Source organism: Neoarius graeffei, chromosome 14 (assembly GCF_027579695.1).
Source record: "Neoarius graeffei isolate fNeoGra1 chromosome 14, fNeoGra1.pri, whole genome shotgun sequence".
NCBI classification, from domain to species: domain Eukaryota; kingdom Metazoa; phylum Chordata; class Actinopteri; order Siluriformes; family Ariidae; genus Neoarius; species Neoarius graeffei.
In genome coordinates this window covers 42,335,956-42,355,637 of record NC_083582.1, presented here as the reverse complement: position 1 = coordinate 42,355,637, position 19,682 = coordinate 42,335,956, and the positions used below count along the sequence as shown (strand labels likewise).

Genomic DNA, 19,682 nt, shown 5'->3' with positions numbered 1-19,682 from the left:
ATGCGGTTTTCGTCCTGGTCGCGGAACACTGGACCAGCTCTATACCCTTCATAGGGTGCTCGAGGGTTCATGGGAGTTTGCCCAACCAGTCCACATGTGCTTTGTGGATCTGGAGAAGGCATTCGACCGTGTCCCCCGTAGTATTCTGTGGGGGGTGCTTCGGGAGTATGGGGTTCGGGGCTCTTTGCTAAGGGCTGTCCGGTCCCTGTACGAACGGAGCAGGAGTCTGGTTCGCATTGCCGGCAGTAAGTCAGACCTGTTCCCAGTGCATGTTGGACTCCGGCAGGGCTGCCCTTTGTCACCGGTTCTGTTCATAATTTTTATGGACAGAATTTCTAGGCGCAGCCAGGGGCCAGAAGGAATCCTGTTTGGGAACCACAGGATTTCATCTCTGCTTTTTGCGGATGATGTTGTCCTGTTGGCTTCTTCAAACCAGGACCTTCAGCATGCACTGGGGCGGTTTGCAGTCGAGTGTGAAGCGGCTGGGATGAGAATCAGCACCTCCAAGTCCGAGGCCATGGTTCTCGACCGGAAAAGGGTGGCTTGCCCTCTCCAGGTTGGTGGAGAAGTTCTGCCTCAAGTGGAGGAGTTTAAGTATCTCGGGATCTTGTTCACGAGTGAGGGAAGGATGGAGCGTGAGATCGACAGGCGGATCGGTGCAGCCTCCGCAGTGATGCGGTCGCTTTACCGGTCCGTTGTGGTGAAGAAGGAGCTGAGCCAAAAGGCGAAGCTCTCAATTTACCGGTCGATCTACGTTCCGACTCTCACCTATGGTCATGAGCTTTGGGTAATGACCGAAAGAACAAGATCGCGGATACAAGCGGCCGAAATGAGTTTCCTTCGCAGGGTGGCTGGGCGCTCCCTTAGAGATAGGGTGAGAAGCACAGTCACTCGGGAGGAGCTCGGAGTAGAGCCGCTGCTGCTCCACATCGAGAGGAACCAGCTGAGGTGGCTCGGGCATCTTTTTCGGATGCCTCCTGGACGCCTCCCTGGGGAGGTGTTCCAGGCATGTCCCCCCGGGAGGAGGCCCCGGGGAAGACCCAGGACACGCTGGAGGGACTATGTCTCTCGGCTGGCCTGGGAACGCCTCGGTGTTCTTCCCGAGGAGCTGGCCGAGGTGTCTGGGGAAAGGGAAGTTTGGGCTTCCCTGCTTAGACTGCTGCCTCCGCGACCCGGTCCCGGATAAAGCGGAAGAAGACGAGACGAGATGGTCAGGGGATCTCCATGTAGCCTTGTGGATGCGCTTGTGAGGGAAGATGCTCCCCCCTATCACCAGCTGGTTCAAGGCACAAATGTCTGCAAACCGCTCTCCATTCTCATTCATTTCTCCAAGTCCATGAGTGCCCATGATGTCCTCATATCCTGTATTGTCTGATCCAATCTTGGAATTGAAATCACCCATTAGTATTGTCATGTCTTTGCTTCTTCCCTTGTCAATGACTGACTGGAGCTGCTGGTAAAACTTGCCCTTTTTCTCTTCCTTGGCATCGTTTGTGGGGGCGTAGCATTGAATGATATTCAGTCTGATGTTTTTCTTCTTGGTGGTGAACTGTGCTGTTATGATGTGGGAGTTGACAGGTTCCCAGCCAGTGAGTGCTCGCTGTGCTTCCGGTGCCGGCAACAGGGCCACGCCTTCAGTGTGTGGGGCACCATCCTCCGTATTCCCCGAGTACAGTAGCTGCTCTCCTGATGCAAGTCTCAACTGTCCTGCCTGCAGCCACCTTGTCTCACTCAGTCCTAGCACACCAATCTTGTATCTTTCCATCTCTCGCGCTACTTGGATTATTCTTCCTGCTTCGTACATTGTCCTGATGTTCCATGTGGCTATTCGTGTTGTTTTCCTGAGTGTCAAAAGGGGGGTCAGCCTCGCAGCTTCTTTGCGGCTTTCACTGCGGTGCGTCATAAGTCTCGATGGTTGAGACCCTTCCTTGCCCAGGTATATTTCTTGGCTTCTTGTCGTCAATGCTTCTGTAGCAAGGTTTTTTTTTTTTTTTTTACGGGGTGGGGTAGCTAACCCCACGCCCAACCTTCCTCCTTTAACCGGGCTTAGGACCGGCTGTTGCCAGGCGGAGTTATACAACAGGACATGCGGTTCACGAATTTCCAAGAAAAATCACAAATCTAAAGTGACAGTGGGTGAGGTTTGTGCAAATGAAGTGGGCAGATTTCATGTTGCCTACTAATAATAAATCTGATTCATCAAGTGTTCACCACCACCAGAACAACCACATGGGAATTCTTGGAGCAAAAAGAAACCCATTTATTTAATAAATGACATTTGATCTGACATTTGGACAGTTCGTCGATTCCCCTATTATCTCTCACACAGTGCACCAGATGCAGGATTATGAGCAACATTTACACGCTCGTAACATCCAATTTTATATCTGATGCACTTTAACAAGAAGAAAAATGCATGCACGCAATCATCATTATTAATTATTAACTGAAACATGTTAAATGCTCTCAGATTGCAGTATTGCAAGACTCGATTTGTTTTTAGTTTCGTTCAGGAAAACATGATGAAAGGTAACCACCACGTTCTGCACATCTCTCTCTCTCTCTATCTATTTCTCCATTTCACACGCACTACAGAGGAAGACTGTTGTGAACTGAGTGAATTGGCAGTTTCTCGTCTTCGGGACTCGAAAAAAGATAACCATTTACTCCGTAACATCCTCGATAATCATCTGCCCCTTTATCTGACATATTAGAATCCCAATCACTATCAGAATTCTCTCCAAAACATGATTCCATACCGAGACTGGTCTAATCACTGCTGCATACATGAACAAAATTGATACCTGGATTGTTACACGTGTGAAGTCACGCACCCCTTTGGGATCTTCCGGATGAGTCTCGGCAGATTCCGTGAAAATCGGCTAATCTTATTGATTTTCCATCAATTCCTTTCCTTTGGGATCAGCTATGGTTTGAAAACACATGGTCAATCAACATGATTGTTGCTTTGTACAAAGAAAAAAGTGTGGTTTAGAGGAATTACATACACTTTAAGGTAGCGTGAGCCAGTGCATGAATATGTCAGAGGCCCAAAGTTGATATGGCACCCCGTTATTATTGTTAACTACAAATGGGTGTGACTGTAAGAAACAGGATATTTGCAGTTATTTCACATATGAATTAAGCTTAGCATGACACTGCTTATTCTGAGCGCTTATGTCGATTCAGATTACTTTTGTGACTGTACTAATAGGAGGCCTAGGACATCTGTATGGAGTGATGGTGTATCAGTACCCCCTTGAGTGGAAGTGAAGAGAAATGCCTAGCTGTTAGGACCACTGAAACCAAAATTGTGTCGTCGTATCATTTACATTGAATTTCATTGCACACACGTGCATCTGCATTTGTGTCAGTCTTCAATTTTCCAAACGATTTGCAACACTCGTGTATTGATGGATGCATCGTCATTGCTCCTTGTCAGAAAGCTGAAAATGAGATCAGCAGTAAATCACACAAGTCATTAGAGTGAATGGAAGAACACACAGCTGTATGTGCAGTAAAAACAAGCTGTCATTCATCCTACTACCAGATGGAAATAGGGATAAGGGTCTTACATAAATCAGTGCTCTGTGTATATGTGTGTTGGTCACCCATATTTGTGTATACGGTGAGTGCTTTGTGCTTACGATGAGCGTTTCCCCGTTTCTCTCTATCTCCAGCTGGCATACGGGGGGAGGAGATTTGAGCATGGCTGAAGCTGATGAAGAGAGCAGCAGTCAGCAGCGGAAGAAGCCACCATGGCATCATCTGGATGTCCCCAGCACACAGGGCCCCAGCGAGGAGCTGAACAACTTCGTACAGGTACTGAAACTGAAGGTTTTTAACACAAAGCAGTTTCTCTGCAATTTACTGATGTAATTAATATTAACAAAACACACACAGAGTGTGGAGGATTCATTATTCATAGATTACTTGGACATAATATTACATTACATTATGGCACTGGTAACTGGCATTGCAGCTACTTTTTAGTGAACTGTGCTTTCACAATAGACTGGACCATCACCCAAATGCTGCTTTATTCAGCGGTATGAAAACCTCAGGACTATTTCTTTTAGTTCTGGTAAAAGGGAACAAATCAAAATGTCATCTGATAGATAGTAGGACCTCTGGCTGCTTGATTCTGTGAATATGTTGTTTGTCTGTGACTTTTACACAAGTTTTATTGCGTGAAGTTAACATGCAGCTGCCCGATCCAGTAGCAGTCACACAGGGACTAGCTTTTTTTTTTTCCTCAAAGATAAAAAGAATATATGTATTTGCTGTCTTGCCTTTTTATATGGGAATGTATCAGGGTTCTATTCTCTCTTCCAGCCTTGGGCACGTAACAGTTTGTACCTCCGCAGTGCCAGCGTGCCCACAGAAAACATTCAGCTCAGATACCCAGTGGTGGACCCCTACGCCTCTCGAAGACCCTCGGTACTGCGCAAACCCTCCCTTTCACAGACCATCAAGAGGTATGGGTGCACACACACACACACACACACACACACACACACACACACACACACACAGGTCTGATGATCTATTACATTACATTACATGGCATTTAGCAGACGCTCTTATCCAGAGCGACGTACAACAAGTGCAAAAGTCAGGTACAAGAAGTGCTGAACTTCTAGATAAGAAAGTGCCAGATGTACAAGTGACAGAATAACACTTAGCGTAATATTCTGTTGAACTGACAACAATCAACCAAGGAAAACAAGCCAACCATACAAATGAGCTGACAAAACACAACTAAATAGAGAAAGATAAAACCCCAATGACTAAACCCAAGTCATCTTGACCGGGCTAGACAGTACACAGCCTGGGTTGGTCAAGACAGCTAAGGCAGCTATGTAATTACACAATGGGCAGGGAAGCAGGGAAGAGGTGCAGCATGAAGAGGTGGATCTTCAGTCTGCACTTGAAGATGATCAGGGAATTGGCAGTTCTGACCTCAATGGGAAGGTCATTCCACCAATAGGGAGCCAGAATAGACAGCAGTCTTGAGCGGGCTCGGCAGGAGCAGAGAGGAGGAGGGACCAGGCGACAAGTAGCAGCAGAGCGTAGGGATCTGGTTGGCGTGTAACTTTGAATGAGTCTCTGGAGGTACGCTGGACCTGGACCCTTGACTGCCTTGTAAGCTTGCACCAACATCTTAAATTTGATGTGAGCTGCGACAGGCAGCCAGTGAAGGCCAGCGAGCAGAGGGGTAGCGTGGGAGGAATCCCTGTAAGAGGCATGCAGGTAAACATTAGCATGAAGGAATATATGCTGGGTGGCACGGTGTTGTAGTGGTTAGCGCTGTCGCCTCACAGCAAGAAGGTTCTGGGTTCGAGCCCACTGGCCAACGGGAACCTTTCTGTGTGGAGTTTGCATGTTCTCCCGATGTCTGCGTGGGTTTCCTCCGGGTGCTCCGGTTTCCCCCACAGTCCAAAGACATGCAGGTTAGGTTAACTGGTGGCTCTAAATTGACTGTAGGTGTGAATGGTGGTTTTTCTCTGTGTCAGCCCTGCTATTTGTCCTGGCTATTTGTCCAGGGTGTACCCTGCCTCTCACCCATAGTCAGCTGTAATAGGCTCCAGCTTACCCACGACCCTGCACAGGATAAGCGGTTACAGATAATGGATGGAATATATATATATATATATATATATATATATATATATATACACAGTATATACTGTATTTGTATTCCCCATATGGTATAACCTCTGAGCTATAAAATCAATTGGTTAAATCTGCAGTCAGGAAAGAGTGCATTTTTGCAATTTGTCAGAAGTCCTCTTTTGGCTCTCTCTGTGATATTGTTTTACTCTATATTTGCAATTGCTGCACTGAGATATTTGTTTAAAAATATATGTAAAAAGCATAACTCTTGTCTTGTTCCCAGTCCCATTTCTATGACCAGTTACTACTGCAAATTGCATTATTATGATTTACACTAGACTGCACATTTATCTCCATTTGCACTGCAAGTGTCATCATTTGCTGTAGGACTTACTCGCTTGCTGAATTCCTTTCTTGCTTTTTCCTGCTTAACGCTGACTTATCTTTTCTAAAATATTTTCATTTTTCACCTTACAACATTTTCTCACCTCTATGTGGGGTCAGTGTGGATAGGTTAATCTGATAGGGTTAAGGGCCTTACCCGAGGGCCCAGTAGTGGCAGTTTGGTGGTACTTGGGGCTCGAACCCCCAACCAATAACCCAGCACTTTAACCCACTGAGCCAAAAATATTTTCACTTTTCTGACTTCTTCAATATTCCTATTATAACCATTAACTTTCAATTTCTAATTCCTTTCTAAAACTTTTTCTCTAACCTCTCACTCTCTTTTCCCTCTTCCTCTTGTTTCTGTTCCCCATCTCTCTTTCTCTTGCTGGGTCATGTTTTCAGCTCTACAGGGAAGAGGGTACGCTTTGAGCAGATGAGCACAGTGTTGGTTAACGGCCAATGCTCCTCTCGGCTGGAGGCCACCAGGCGCCAGTCGCTACCCCATATTATCCTCAGGTACTGTAGCGCTCTGAGTGACCTGCAGAAGAAGGGTAACACACCTTCCAGTCACCACTTATAGTCCGTCACTCCATTCATGTTCACAGTGTATTTCACTCACACACAGCTCATTTAAACGTGTAGAAAAGTTTTGACTTAAACCAGATCACCATGTGTTCACTGGATTGTATTTTTAGCTTTACTGTTTGGTATGCTTCATGGAAAATGTATTAATCTTTGTGAGAACCATGTGGCATGTAAATATTAAGCAGCACAGAATACACGTGTGAAACCAACCAGCCTCGGAGTTATGACAGCACTTCGCTCTTTCTTACAGGTTCTCTAAATTCATCATTCTCAAAGTGGTGCAAGTGATCTAGGAACAGGAAGTCTGTGATTTTTTTGTTTTTTAAATGTTAGATTTAAAAATGTTAGATGTTAAATGTTAATCTAATTACATATTTAAATGGGTGGATTATGATGATAAAATCTGTGCTACTATCATAAGCGGGTCAGTGGACTTTTTTTACACTGCTACCTCAAACATTTAAGAACTCCTGATCCAGATGACTTGGGAACGGAGTCAGAAAAAAGCAGATGTCCTCATAGCTTGCCTCTGCTTCAATGGGCTTTGACAGGATTGTAGATTAATTATCTACTGGTCCCAGAGCATGTGGTCTGCCTCCCTTCAAAAATACGAACAAAGAAGGATAACCTGGATGAGCTTGCCATGACTTGCTATCTACTCGCTATGGCAGGCACGCACCTCTGAGAGAGTACTCAGGTTTAACCAAACCTGTTAAAATGCTGATGGCCGATGTGATTAATTGTATCAGTGTAAACTTGTCTAGAGTGCTGTGCTAACTGGCTTTATGTTCTGTGTACTGAAAACTAGTTGCATGACCTACTGACAGTAAGGCCATCAGTAGAAATGGCTGAAATTATTTTAGGTTCAGTGTTACAAGACCGATCCTTACCGTATTGCTTTGTTTGACAAATTACTTGGTGTTGTATTTTACAAATGTGTGTGTTTAAATGTACAGTACCTAGTATTCTAGTTTGGGAGTTCTTTGCTCTCAGGCAGAGGCATGCTCTTCCTGTCGTTTATAACAGACGAGCTGGTATTTCAGAGGGTGATTACACAAGGCTAAACAGAAGGTTGTAGTTAGCTGGCCAATCAGTGGCATGGAGTCTGACAGAACACTTACACTACGCAAGATCTGTCACACTGGCAGTGTTCAATTTGCGACAGTCCTTGTAGCGTCCTTGGATTGATGATAGTCTCGGCCAGGCCATTATGTGCTGGGTATGACCTTTAGGCATGACATTTCTAGCATCTGCAAATAAAATTAGGTAGGTGGAAGCAAAAACGCCAGGCAATTTATTTATTTTTACTACGCATTGAACAGATTTCTTGACTGTTTTTATAGAATGAAGTACACTCTTCTCATTCATCCCTTCTTTTGTTCTTTTTATTTAATTCCTCTTGTGCATGGGCTCCACCTAGCTGACAGGAAGACTGTCTAAAAGGACAAAGTTATTACTGTAAACTCTCATTTGAGGCAACTGTACTGTAATTTCAGTACTGAAATGCTTGTTGTTACAGTGACTTTATTCTCATTTGATTCCATGAGCATTCTTCTTGTTCATGTCAGTGTTTGTGGGAAAAGCTAGCAATGAATGGCATACCTGCATAATTGAATACGAAGTTCAAGACAAAATTCTCTTCAGGCATTTTTATGTAATGTTTTCTAAAGAATCGGGTACATGTGGGTTAACACTCCATAGCTATAAACCATGCGTGTCCATGCAACAGTACCAGGTTTAATGCATACCCGCTGTATATATTTTTGAGAGTTCGAGAATATGAAAATACAACAATGAACTGGACTCCTATCCCCACCGCTACATTCTGCACTGAAAGGCCTTCTGCAGCTGGACTCTGTAATGACACACAGCCTGTTATTACTGAGTGTCCTTTACTCTAAACACTCCCTACATCCTCCCACGCTCCCCCAATCTACACATACAATAAACAGAGAAAAGAGAGAGAGAGAGAGAACTCTTGAGACCCAGGTTAGTCAGTCTAAATATAATAACTTCATTCATGTACAGTTTTTGGAACATCACCTCTGTTTATAATTCTGTTTATAATTCACTTTTTATAAGCATTGTTTGACTTGCAAAAACTAACAAAAGATGTTTCAGCTGTTCTGAACGGCAAGTTCTTGACTAGTGAAGAGTGTTTTGGTTTTTTCATAACAGATGTGAGTTATATGTAAGCAGACGTTCTTGATCATTAGCATGACAGGAAGTAAGAGACTATTCAATTATTGCACTTTCCTCGTTATGCTTTTGGGTTGTGCTCCCCATCCAGGGGCACAGCAGACTGGTTTGGGGTCAGTAAGGACATCGACACCACTCTGAAATGGCAGAGGAAGAGCCTGCGCCACTGCAACCAGCGCTATGGCAAGTTAAAGCCACAAGTACTCAGAGAGATGGACCTGCCCAGCCAGGACAACATCTCCATAACAAGCACAGAGACTCCACCTCCTCTTTATGTTCCTCCAGTACACCACGGCATGCAGAAGGTTAGATGCTTATTATTACTAGGTACTCTGGTTTTTTTGTATATCTAGTGGCATTGTTATTAAGAGGGGCCATGCTTCATGTGCAGGTGTTACAATGCCATGCTTAGTGCACACATATTGTAAATAACAGTGTTCTACTACCGCACATTGAAAGCACAATTTATAACGCGTTGACCCGCATGGGTTTTTTTTGTTTGTTTGTTTGTTTGTTTGCTTGCTTGCTTGCTTGCTTGCTTGTTTGTTTGTTTGTTTGTTTGTTCGTTCTCTCTCTCCATTTTCTTCCTACCTCCCAAAAACTTAGCAGTAGGTGGACTGGCTACAGTAACTTGCCCCTAGGAATGAGTGTGTGAATGCATGGTGCCCTATGATAGACCGGTGTCACTTCTATGTTGTATACCAGCATCACTGCCAGTGTTCCCAGGATAGGCTTCAGATCCACCATAACTGTGACCAAAATAAAGCTCTTAATGAAGAAGAATGAATGAGTTTTCTGGTGTTTATTAGAATGCCATAACGACAGGTTTGGAGCTCTGGTATGGCCAAGTCATATTATAGTAGTCATGTGACATCAGATATCAAAACCTACTCTTTTAAAGACGTGCAAAATATGCACTCTGTCATTATAGTGTTGTGATCGTGTCATTTTTAGAACTATCTCACAAATTGCAAAATGAAACACACTTTATTTAATATCCACATTACTATATGTAACCCCTTTTTAAACAGGTGCTAGTCACCCAGCACAGTACAGGCTACTTAGAGTTACACTAAATGACAATAAATAATGGCGCAACAGGATCCTGAATTCTCAGCGGTGGAATGATGAGCTGGCTGAGATTCCTGATACCATAAATTTACAAGTACAATAGAGAGAGAATAATAATAATAAATCTAAAGAATGATAAATTTAATAGCGCAGTGCCTCCACTGCGAAAATACTACACTTACCTTTGAAGCTAGTGTATGGTGTATTTCCTCAGAATTTAAAATAAACAGTAGTGTATGAGTGCATTAAATCAGTGGTGAATGCAAAGCTAATAGCCTATCTGCAGTGTGTAAATGTCAGCACATTCAAATATTGTTTAAAAAAAATGAGCAGCCAATACACCCAAGATATAATTGAATAATAATGATCATGATATTTATTAATAAGCAATAATAATAATAGCAATAGATAATATTATTGATTATAACAAATGCTTCCCCGAGAAGCGAGGAATGAATTGACCAAAGTTAGTAAAACAAACAACAAAAAAACCTGCGACAGAGAGGAGTGTAAACAGTTTTCACTCAAAGCGTTAAATGGAGTCTCTCGCTCAAGATTAAATAGACAAGTAAGGTTAACAAGACAAGTAGGAAAAAACAAACACCTTAAAAGTTAGCTAATAAATGGCTGCAGCCCTACAGATATCAAACCTTATTAAGTCGTCATTATGTGGGTTAAGACAGGGATTTAACCAAAATGCCCATCAAAACCGCACGAGCTATATAAACAGTAGAGGGGAAAAAAAAAATATATATATATATATATATATATATATATCTCATCTCATTATCTCTAGCCGCTTTATCCTTCTACAGGGTCGCAGGCAAGCTGGAGCCTATCCCAGCTGACTACGGGCGAAAGGCGGGGTACACCCTGGACAAGTCGCCAGGTCATCACAGGGCTGACACATAGACACAGACAACCATTCACACCTACGGTCAATTTAGAGTCACCAGTTAACCTAACCTGCATGTCTTTGGACTGTGGGGGAAACCGGAGCACCCGGAGGAAACCCACGCGGACACGGGGAGAACATGCAAACTCCGCACAGAAAGGCCCTCGCCGGCCCCGGGGCTCGAACCCAGGACCTTCTTGCTGTGAGGCGACAGCGCTAACCACTACACCACCGTGCCGCTCATATATATATATATATATATATATATATATATATATATATATAGTGTCTCAAAAAAATGTACTCGCACTTTGTATGACGAGAAAACCTTTATTTATGAACATAGAGTGAAATGGAATAGCTTTGAATACAGAAGACAAATGTAATTGAAGAATCATGTTCGCAAATGTTCAAATTGATGACCATTATTGTCCAGACAACGTTGATAACGCGCACCAAGGGATTCGCAAACGTCACGAAACAGGTCATTAGGAATATCGCGACATTGTCTTTCAATTTCCAATTTCAATGCATCAATTGTTCTTGGTTTGGTGCGATGATTTCCTGCCATGCTGTGATTAATTAATTACACCTGCAACACAAAAAAGGCAGCATGTTAGGGACAGTTAAAGTGTGAGTACATTTTTTTGAGACACCCTGTATAAGTATCAAATCAACAAACGAGCGCTGTTGGGGCCCGTTGGTGCACTAGTTCGCAACTCCCTGAGCTGCAGGCAAGACAGCAACCGCTGCAATGCCCATCCAATCATCGGTCGAGGCGGTAACGTGTGTGTGTGGTGGTGTCAGAGTAAGTGTAAATTCACGTTACTCACAAACTGATTGAACAGATCGGAAGGCTCCCTGCAGACCCTTGGCTGGTCTCCTAGCCAGGTATTAGCCCCAGCAGCAGTTCTCTGGTGGGCCCAGCACCGGAGAAACGAGAGGAGTCCTTGGGGGAACGACAATCCTCAGCGGTGATGTAGAGCTAACAGCAGTCAGCTAAGCACCAGTGATGTAGCAGTAACTTATGCTAGCTAGCCAGCTAACCCCAGTAGCTAACAGCAGGACAAGAAACTAAGAAGTAACTAAGTTAACCTTATCACTTCAAAACGCAAAAAAAAAAAAGGAACAAACAGCAAGGAGTCCCTTAGAATGATCACCGACTTACACAGGTCGAAGTTACAAGCTATAAAGTCTCCCCAAACCAGTACTGACACACTGCAGAAAACGGGATCCTCTCTCTTCCAGGGCTTTACACGGACTCACGTGAGCATCTCTTGTGAGGTGATAGAATGTTGAGAGGACTCGCGATTTGGCGGGCATTAATGATGTACAAATTATCATTGGTTGATGATAAAATTCAAATAAAAATACAGAGAACAAATAAATATGATTGGTCTGAATTTACAGTATGTCATAACACATCAGAGCAGTGAAAATATTCTAAACCACAAGGCATTATGGTAAATAGAGTTAATTAACATAGAAAATAGGTCAGTCCAATATAGAGTATAAAATACATATATGTATAAACTTTTATAAATGTGAATGTAGGTACAGCGTGTAGGCATCATAAATTATGAAAAGTGTCCCTAAATATTATTACTGCAAATCCTGGGTAACACATATATTATGAGTTATACAGGAAATACAGCTGTGGCACTGATGTCCTCTTCTCCTACAGATTGTGGACCCACTGGCCCGGGGTCGAGCCTTTCGTAACATGGACGATGTGGACGCTTTCAGTGGGACTCAAACTCCTATTACCCCTGGAGCCGTCTCCCTGTGCTCTCTCACAAGCTCCCGTTCTGGCTTCAACCGGTTGCCGCGCAGGCGCAAGAAAGAGTCTGTTGCCAAAATGGGCTTCAGAGCAGCTGCAGCCCTCATGAAGGTCAGAGCTAGAGCTTACCCCATGTCTCAGATAGACAGTGAGGGTTAGGTAGATCTACCGAAGCTCAAATGGATGTTACTGTGTGGAGAAGTAAAGAAACTGAGGGTCTGTTTGAAATTTATGCTTCATATGTGGGCCAAGAAATGACAAAATACACTATGTCTAAAGAAAGGAAGAATAACGACTGACTTGAAATGAGTCGTCTTTTTTGTGCTCCACTTAAGCAATATCAATCCATTATCCATAACCGCTTATCCTGTACAGGGTCGCAGGTGAGCTGGAGCCTATCCCAGCTGACTACGGGCGAGAGGCGGGGTACACCCTGGACAAGGCGCCAGGTCATCGCAGGGCTGACACAGACACAGACAACCATTCACACCTACGGTCAATTTAGAGCCACCAGTTAGCCTAACCTGCATGTCTTTGGACTGTGGGGGAAACCGGAGCACCCGGAGAAAACCCACGCGGACACGGGGAGAACATGCAAACTCCACACAGAAAGGCCCCCGTCAGCTACTGATCTCGAACCCAGAACCTTCTTGCTGTGAGGCGACAGTGCTAACCACTACACCACCGTGCTGCCCACTTAAAGTGCCATTCCACCATTGGATGTATTCTTTGGCATAAAATACAATATATTTTGACAATATATATAAATGGTATCACTAGACAGAGAAATCTTTTAGCTTCAAAATGATATATCAAGCATAATTTTTTGACAACGACAAGTATATTAATTTTGCGACCAAAGTCACCTACCCTTTTAATTTCCGCGCGTGATGTCATCGGCAGGTTCCCCTTCTTGCGTACCACGTGACGTGGCACATATCAGCAATGGCGGATAGAACGCGATAAAAATAATACCAATAAATCTAGCTAATACCAATAAATCTAGCTAACTGAAAGATTAACTCAATTTTTCGCAATTTTTTTGGCCCCCATATATGAGGAGAAATGACCCTCTCACTTTGGGGGTTTCCTGGTCTAAAAATAGACCGACATGTGGTACATAAGAAGGGGAACCTGCCGATGACATCACGTTTCACTACCGCGCGGAAATTAAAAGGGTAGGTGACTTTGGTCGCAAAATTAATATACTTGTCGTTGTCAAAAAATTATGTTTGATATATCATTTTGAAGCTAAAAGATTTCTCTGTCTAGTCATGTTGTCATAAAATATATTGTATTTTATGCCAAAGAATACATCCAATGGTGGAATGGCACTTTAAGCAATATGAAGAATGCAAAATAAAATGCCTCTCTTAAGTTCAGTCAGTGATCAGTCCAGCAGTTTCAGGGAGATCTCTTTTTAAAAGTGACACAAATTGCACAAATTTGCACTGTGTGTTGTTCTGACGATGCCATTTGCATTATTTGATATTTTTAGAGCATTACCTAGAATTTAATTTGTAACCTATCTTTTTTCCTGAATATGGCTAATATTTCTATAGCTGGATTATGTTCAAAATCTGTACTGAGGGAATGAATGGAATTTACTTCACAGTTTAAGACTTCCATTGCTGAAATATGTTTGAGAATCTCTGCACTAGATTGCTTGGCTAATAGCCAGGGAGAAATTTGTAGAAAGGATATAACCACACATCTGCAACAACAGCGTTTTAAGAAATTTAGTCATGTTTGCTTTGTTTGTCTTTGAGGATGATTATGATGATGATAATGCTGGTGGTGAAGATGATAATGGTGGTGCTTTCAGGGCCGTCCCATGAAAGATGGCACAATACGGCGAGTACAGAGACGCAGCTTTGCTGTAAACAGCTTCATGGAAGATGACACAGGGGAATTCCTAGATGACCTGGACACCTCCTTTTTTACAAGGGTGAGAATGACAGCAGTATTTCCTTCACAGCTCTACAGTAGCTACTGAGGTTCTTGATCTCTGTCTGAACTCACTACCAATACTGCCCTCCACTGGCCATTCAATGCAAAAGCACTTCAGAACTAAGACAAACACTTGATCACTGTTCTGCTGAATGTTCAGAAATTGTGATACTAAATTCTATCACTCAATCAGCATTTAATTAACTGTACATAATATTACATAATGGCTCATTGAGAAATATTTCCTTAGTCGCAATTTAAAGGAGAACTGAAGTCGTTTTTAAACTTGCTTTATTTCTTAATTAACATGTTATTCAATTACGTTTTCGGTTTTAGTAACCTTATATCATGACTCGTATTGGCAATTAAATATTATACTTATCGGCCTATTCGGTTTTTGGCCATGTTGAACGTAGTTCATTTGGTCCACGGCAGGCGTCGCTTATCCGCGCGATCTTCACAAGACTTGTGCGAGACTTCGAAACATGAACTGTCACCCAGGTGTCAGTGCCACCATTTTGAAAACTTTTTTCCAAATGAAATATTGCACAAAAATGAGTTTAAATGGCGATTACTGCCTACTTTTTTCAAACTTTCCTGATTGCTATCAAAACAACCAAAACTTCCGACTTGATTACATCAGCATTCGAAAGAGGGCGCGCGCGTCTTTTGACAACGTTGGCAGATGTTGGTCACTTTGATTTCCGCTGTACGTTTTACTTCCGTCCTACGATGTCTCGCACAGGTCTCAACGAATCTCGTTTACGGCCATTGCTTTGACATATGGACTGATATATTACACAGCATATTTCAAACACTCGTAACTTGCTATAGCAGTGACAAAATAGCTATCAAAAATGCATTCTTATATTTAATAAAATGAGAAATAGAATTTTGATAATAAAAAATTTGCCTTCAGTTCTCCTTTAATTACAGTTAAACTCTATTAAAAAACATATTTTTCTCCTGATTAGAATTGTTATTGTGTCAGATCCCTTAATGATCAGCAGTGATGTTGTCCCATCACTGTTTCCACAGTGTTGCCACTTTGTGCCGTGAGTTTGTCATGGAACTGCATCACATTGAGACCACACAAAAACTACTGCGCTAAAACAGTGGATATAAAATTCTAAAAATACGAGATAGATTCTGTTTTGATGGCATGGTCACTAATGGGGAACGGGGGCTAAGTGAGATAGTTAAGTTACTTCAAGACATCCTGAAACTTTTTTTTTTTTTTTTTACCTTTTTAGCTCTTGTTCTTGATGTACAATTTATCAGTACTAATCACTTTAAAAGGCAACATTCGTCTTTGTCCGTAGTCTTAAAATGTAGTGACATTTTCCTGCCTCTCTTCAGTCTCTGATTTGTGATTGTCACTGTAGTGTCACAGGTGAGGTAAAAAAAAAAACACACACACACACACAATCAGCAAAAACACATCAAGATGCTTGAGTGTGTACAAACTTTAAGCATTCAAGTCACTACCTACATTCTCAGAAATACACCACATTGTGAACAAAAAAATGCATTTAACATTGCTTTATAGTTTTGCTGGTAGACTACATTGGGTAACTTATGGCCCTTTTCCACTACCCTTTTTCAGCTCGCTTCAGCTCACTTCAGCCCAACATGGCTCGCGTTTCGACTACCTCAGAGCGGCGCGACTCAGCTCGCTTCAGCCCTGCTCAGCCCCCAAAACTCGCACGGTTTTGGAGTGGGGCTGAAGCGAGCCAAACCGAGCCGAGTGGGGCTAGGGGTGTGAGGAGACACTCCCCTGTGCACCGATTGGTGAGGAGGAGTGTCCTCACACGCCCACACACGCCCCGCGAGCACGCTGGGATCTGTAAACACCGTAAACCCAGAAGAATTACGAATTACGAGAATTTCTGAAGCCTTATGCGCCTCGCCTCATCTATACGCTCTTGCCAGTATCTGTTGGCGTTGTCGGTGACAACAAGCCACAGCACCAAGACCAGCAACACTAACGACTCCATGTCCTCCATGTTTATTGTTTACTATCCGGGTCGTGAGACTACCGCTTAAAAGGCCACTGATGTCACTGTTTGCGCCGCCTAACGACATCACGTGACGTCCACCCACTTTCGCTAACTCCACCCAATGTGTCCACCCACTTCCAGCCAGCACGGTTCAGCGTGGGTGTAGTCGAAATGCAACTCCAACGGCCCCACTCAGCTCGACTCAGCCCAACTCAGCACGGCACGGCTCAGCCCAACTCAGCCGCGTTGGTAGTGGAAAAGCAGCATTAGTGTGTACCATATTTCTAATTATAAAGGACTCACTTACTTGCCCAATGAAGAAATTTTTGCCAGAAACGAATTTCAGAAATCTCTCAACTAAACACACTAACACTGTTCTTTATTTTACAGTGAATAGCACACTCACCTCAGAAGCTACACTTAATAATAAAAAAGTTAATTCTTAATTTTTAATTCATTGGGTTTTTAAGAATAATGTTATGTCTTATGCTAACATTATGAAAAAAAATATGTTGTCAGAGCTGTGTAGTAAAGCTGTTTGTGTGTTTAGGATGGACTGGTACAGGAGGAACTATCCACGTATGCAGACGACGTGTTTGAGTCACCCTCTGAGGCCGCCATTCGTGAGAATGATGCAAACAAAGTGCCCTGTGAGACAAATTTAACAGGCAGCGCCCTGGGAAAGCCTGAGTTAGAAAGGAGTCACCTAATGTTGTGAGTCCCCAGCTCCCTCATCCACACATCCACATACTGTACAGGCATACAGTGGTGCTTGAAAGTTTGTGAACCCTTTAGAATTTTCTATATTTCTGCATAAATATGACCTAAAACAACATCAGATTTTCACACAAGTCCTAAAAGTAGATAAAGAGAATCCAGTTAAACAAATGAGACAAAAATATCATACTTGGTCATTTATTTATTGAGGAAAATGATCCAATATTACATATCTGTGAGTGGCAAAAGTATGTGAACCTCTAGAATTAGCAGTTAATTTGAAGGTGAAATTAGAGTCAGGTGGGGTTTTTTTTAACTTTAATTTTTATTTGGATTTTTTCATTCAAATACAATAATACACAAAAAACAAACAACAAAGAAAAAAAACAACAACAAAACAAAAAAAACTTCCATTAACAGCTTATAGGTCCTTCCATTCGGTCACAATGCAACAATTCTGTCTTGTTCAGTTGTCATGACTATAATTTCTAGTGGTATCATCCTTACCCCTTCTGTAATAATTCCATTTCTCCCATTTCCTTTCAAACTGTTCCTCCCTCATTCTCAAGGTATGTGTGAACCTCTCCATATCATAAATCTCCTCCACAATGCTCAGCCACTGATCTCTAGTTGGGGAGTCTACCTTATACCAGGCCCTTGTAATTGCCATCCTGCTAGCCATCAATAATACTTTCACCAGGTATTTATCTTCTCCTTGTACCTCCTCTTGTGGGATGTTCCCCAGATATAATACCAAACAAGTCTTAGGTATCTCATATCCCAGTATCTCCCTCAGCACACTCCAGACTCCCTCCCAGTATCCCTCCATCTTTTGACATTTCCAAAACACGTGTATGGTCTGCCTCCGCTTGACTACACAACCTCCAACATGATTTCTGATCTGGTGTGCATCTCCCCTTAATCTTTTGGTGTTATGAAAATCTTATAATGTTCTTCCACCCAAATTCTCACTATACCCTAGAGCTAGTGGCTGAGTGTTGAACCTTGCACACTTTATACCAGTCATCTTCTGTTATTTCTATTCCAAGCTCTTTTTCCCATTTTTCTTTAATATAGACAGTTGAATTACCCCCACTGGCACCTATAGCTTGGTATAGAGCTGAGATTACTCTACATTTTCTCCCTTCGTATGCATTTATCATTATTTTAATAATCATATTCTGTTCTTTGGGTTCTTCTTTTATTTCCTTTAAATAATAATAAATAATTAAACAATAATCCCTCACCTGAAAATATCGAAAAAGTTCGTTTGCCTCCAAATAAAATTTCTCCCTTAAAACCTGAAAACTCTGCATTTCCCCCCTCTCAACTAATGTACACTACCGTTCAAAAGTTTGGGGTCACTTTGAAATTTCCTTATTTTTGAAAGAAAAGCACTGTTCTTTTCAATGAAGATCACTTTAAACTAATCAGAAATACACTCTATACATTGCTAATGTGGTAAATGACTATTCTAGTTAAATTCTACTAAATATCTGGTTTTTGGTGCAATATCTCCATAGGTGTATAGAGGCCCATTTCCAGCAACTATCACTCCAGTGTTCTAATGGTACAATGTGTTTGCTCATTGCCTCAGAAGGCTAATGGATGATTAGAAAACCCTTGTACAATCATGTTAGCACAGCTGAAAACAGTTGAGCTCTTTAGAGAAGCTATAAAACTGACCTTCCTTTGAGCAGATTGAGTTTCTGGAGCATCACATTTGTGGGGTCGATTAAATGCTCAAAATGGCCAGAAAAATGTCTTGACTATATTTTCTATTCATTTTACAACTTATGGTGGTAAATAAAAGTGTGACTTTTCATGGAAAACACAAAATTGTCTGGGTGACCCCAAACTTTTGAACGGTAGTGTACATATTGCTGTAATACCCCTATGTGCCCATCTCTCAAAGCCCCAATCACTAATTCCTGGTTTGAATCTCTTGTCATGGGTTATCCACCTCAGAATCTTTGCTTCAGTCTGTAGTCCATACTTTCTCACTACCAAGTACCAAATCCCCAATGTGAATTTCGTTATTGGGTCCAACAATCCCTCTTCCCTCTTAAACAATTCCTTATCAGTTATTAATATTTGTACTGGGCTAGCATCTACCTTCATTTCTACAACCCCGATTCCAAAAAAGTTGGGAAAAAGTACAAATTGTAAATAAAAATGGAATGCAATAATTTACAAATTTCAAAAACTGATATTGTATTCACAATAGAACATAGACAACATATCAAGTGTCGAAAGTGAGGCATTTTTAAATTTCATGCCAAATATTGGCTCATTTGAAACTTCATGACAGCAACACATCTCAAAAAAGTTGGGACAGGGGCAATAAGAGGCTGGAAACGTTAAAGGTACAAAAAAGGAACAGCTGGAGGACCAAATTGCAACTCCTTAGGTCAATTGGCAATAGGTCATTAACATGACTGGGTATAAAAAGAGCATCTTGGAGTGGCAGCGGCTCTCAGAA

At 42.3% G+C, this 19,682-nt stretch overlaps 1 protein-coding gene across 2 annotated transcripts in view; it reads left to right on the top strand.

Moving 5' to 3' along the window:
* The window catches only part of rhbdf1b (rhomboid 5 homolog 1b (Drosophila)), a 70,551-nt gene that overhangs the window by 36,325 nt on the left and 14,544 nt on the right, over positions 1-19,682 (top strand). For both annotated transcript variants that reach the window (XM_060939698.1, XM_060939697.1), the window contains 6 exons: positions 3,681-3,822; positions 4,336-4,478; positions 8,879-9,092; positions 12,438-12,644; positions 14,359-14,481; positions 17,034-17,197. In XM_060939698.1, coding sequence (XP_060795681.1) covers positions 3,709-3,822; positions 4,336-4,478; positions 8,879-9,092; positions 12,438-12,644; positions 14,359-14,481; positions 17,034-17,197 — 965 coding nt within the window. In that variant the 5' untranslated portion in view covers positions 3,681-3,708. The remainder of the gene's footprint in view (positions 1-3,680; positions 3,823-4,335; positions 4,479-8,878; positions 9,093-12,437; positions 12,645-14,358; positions 14,482-17,033; positions 17,198-19,682) is intronic.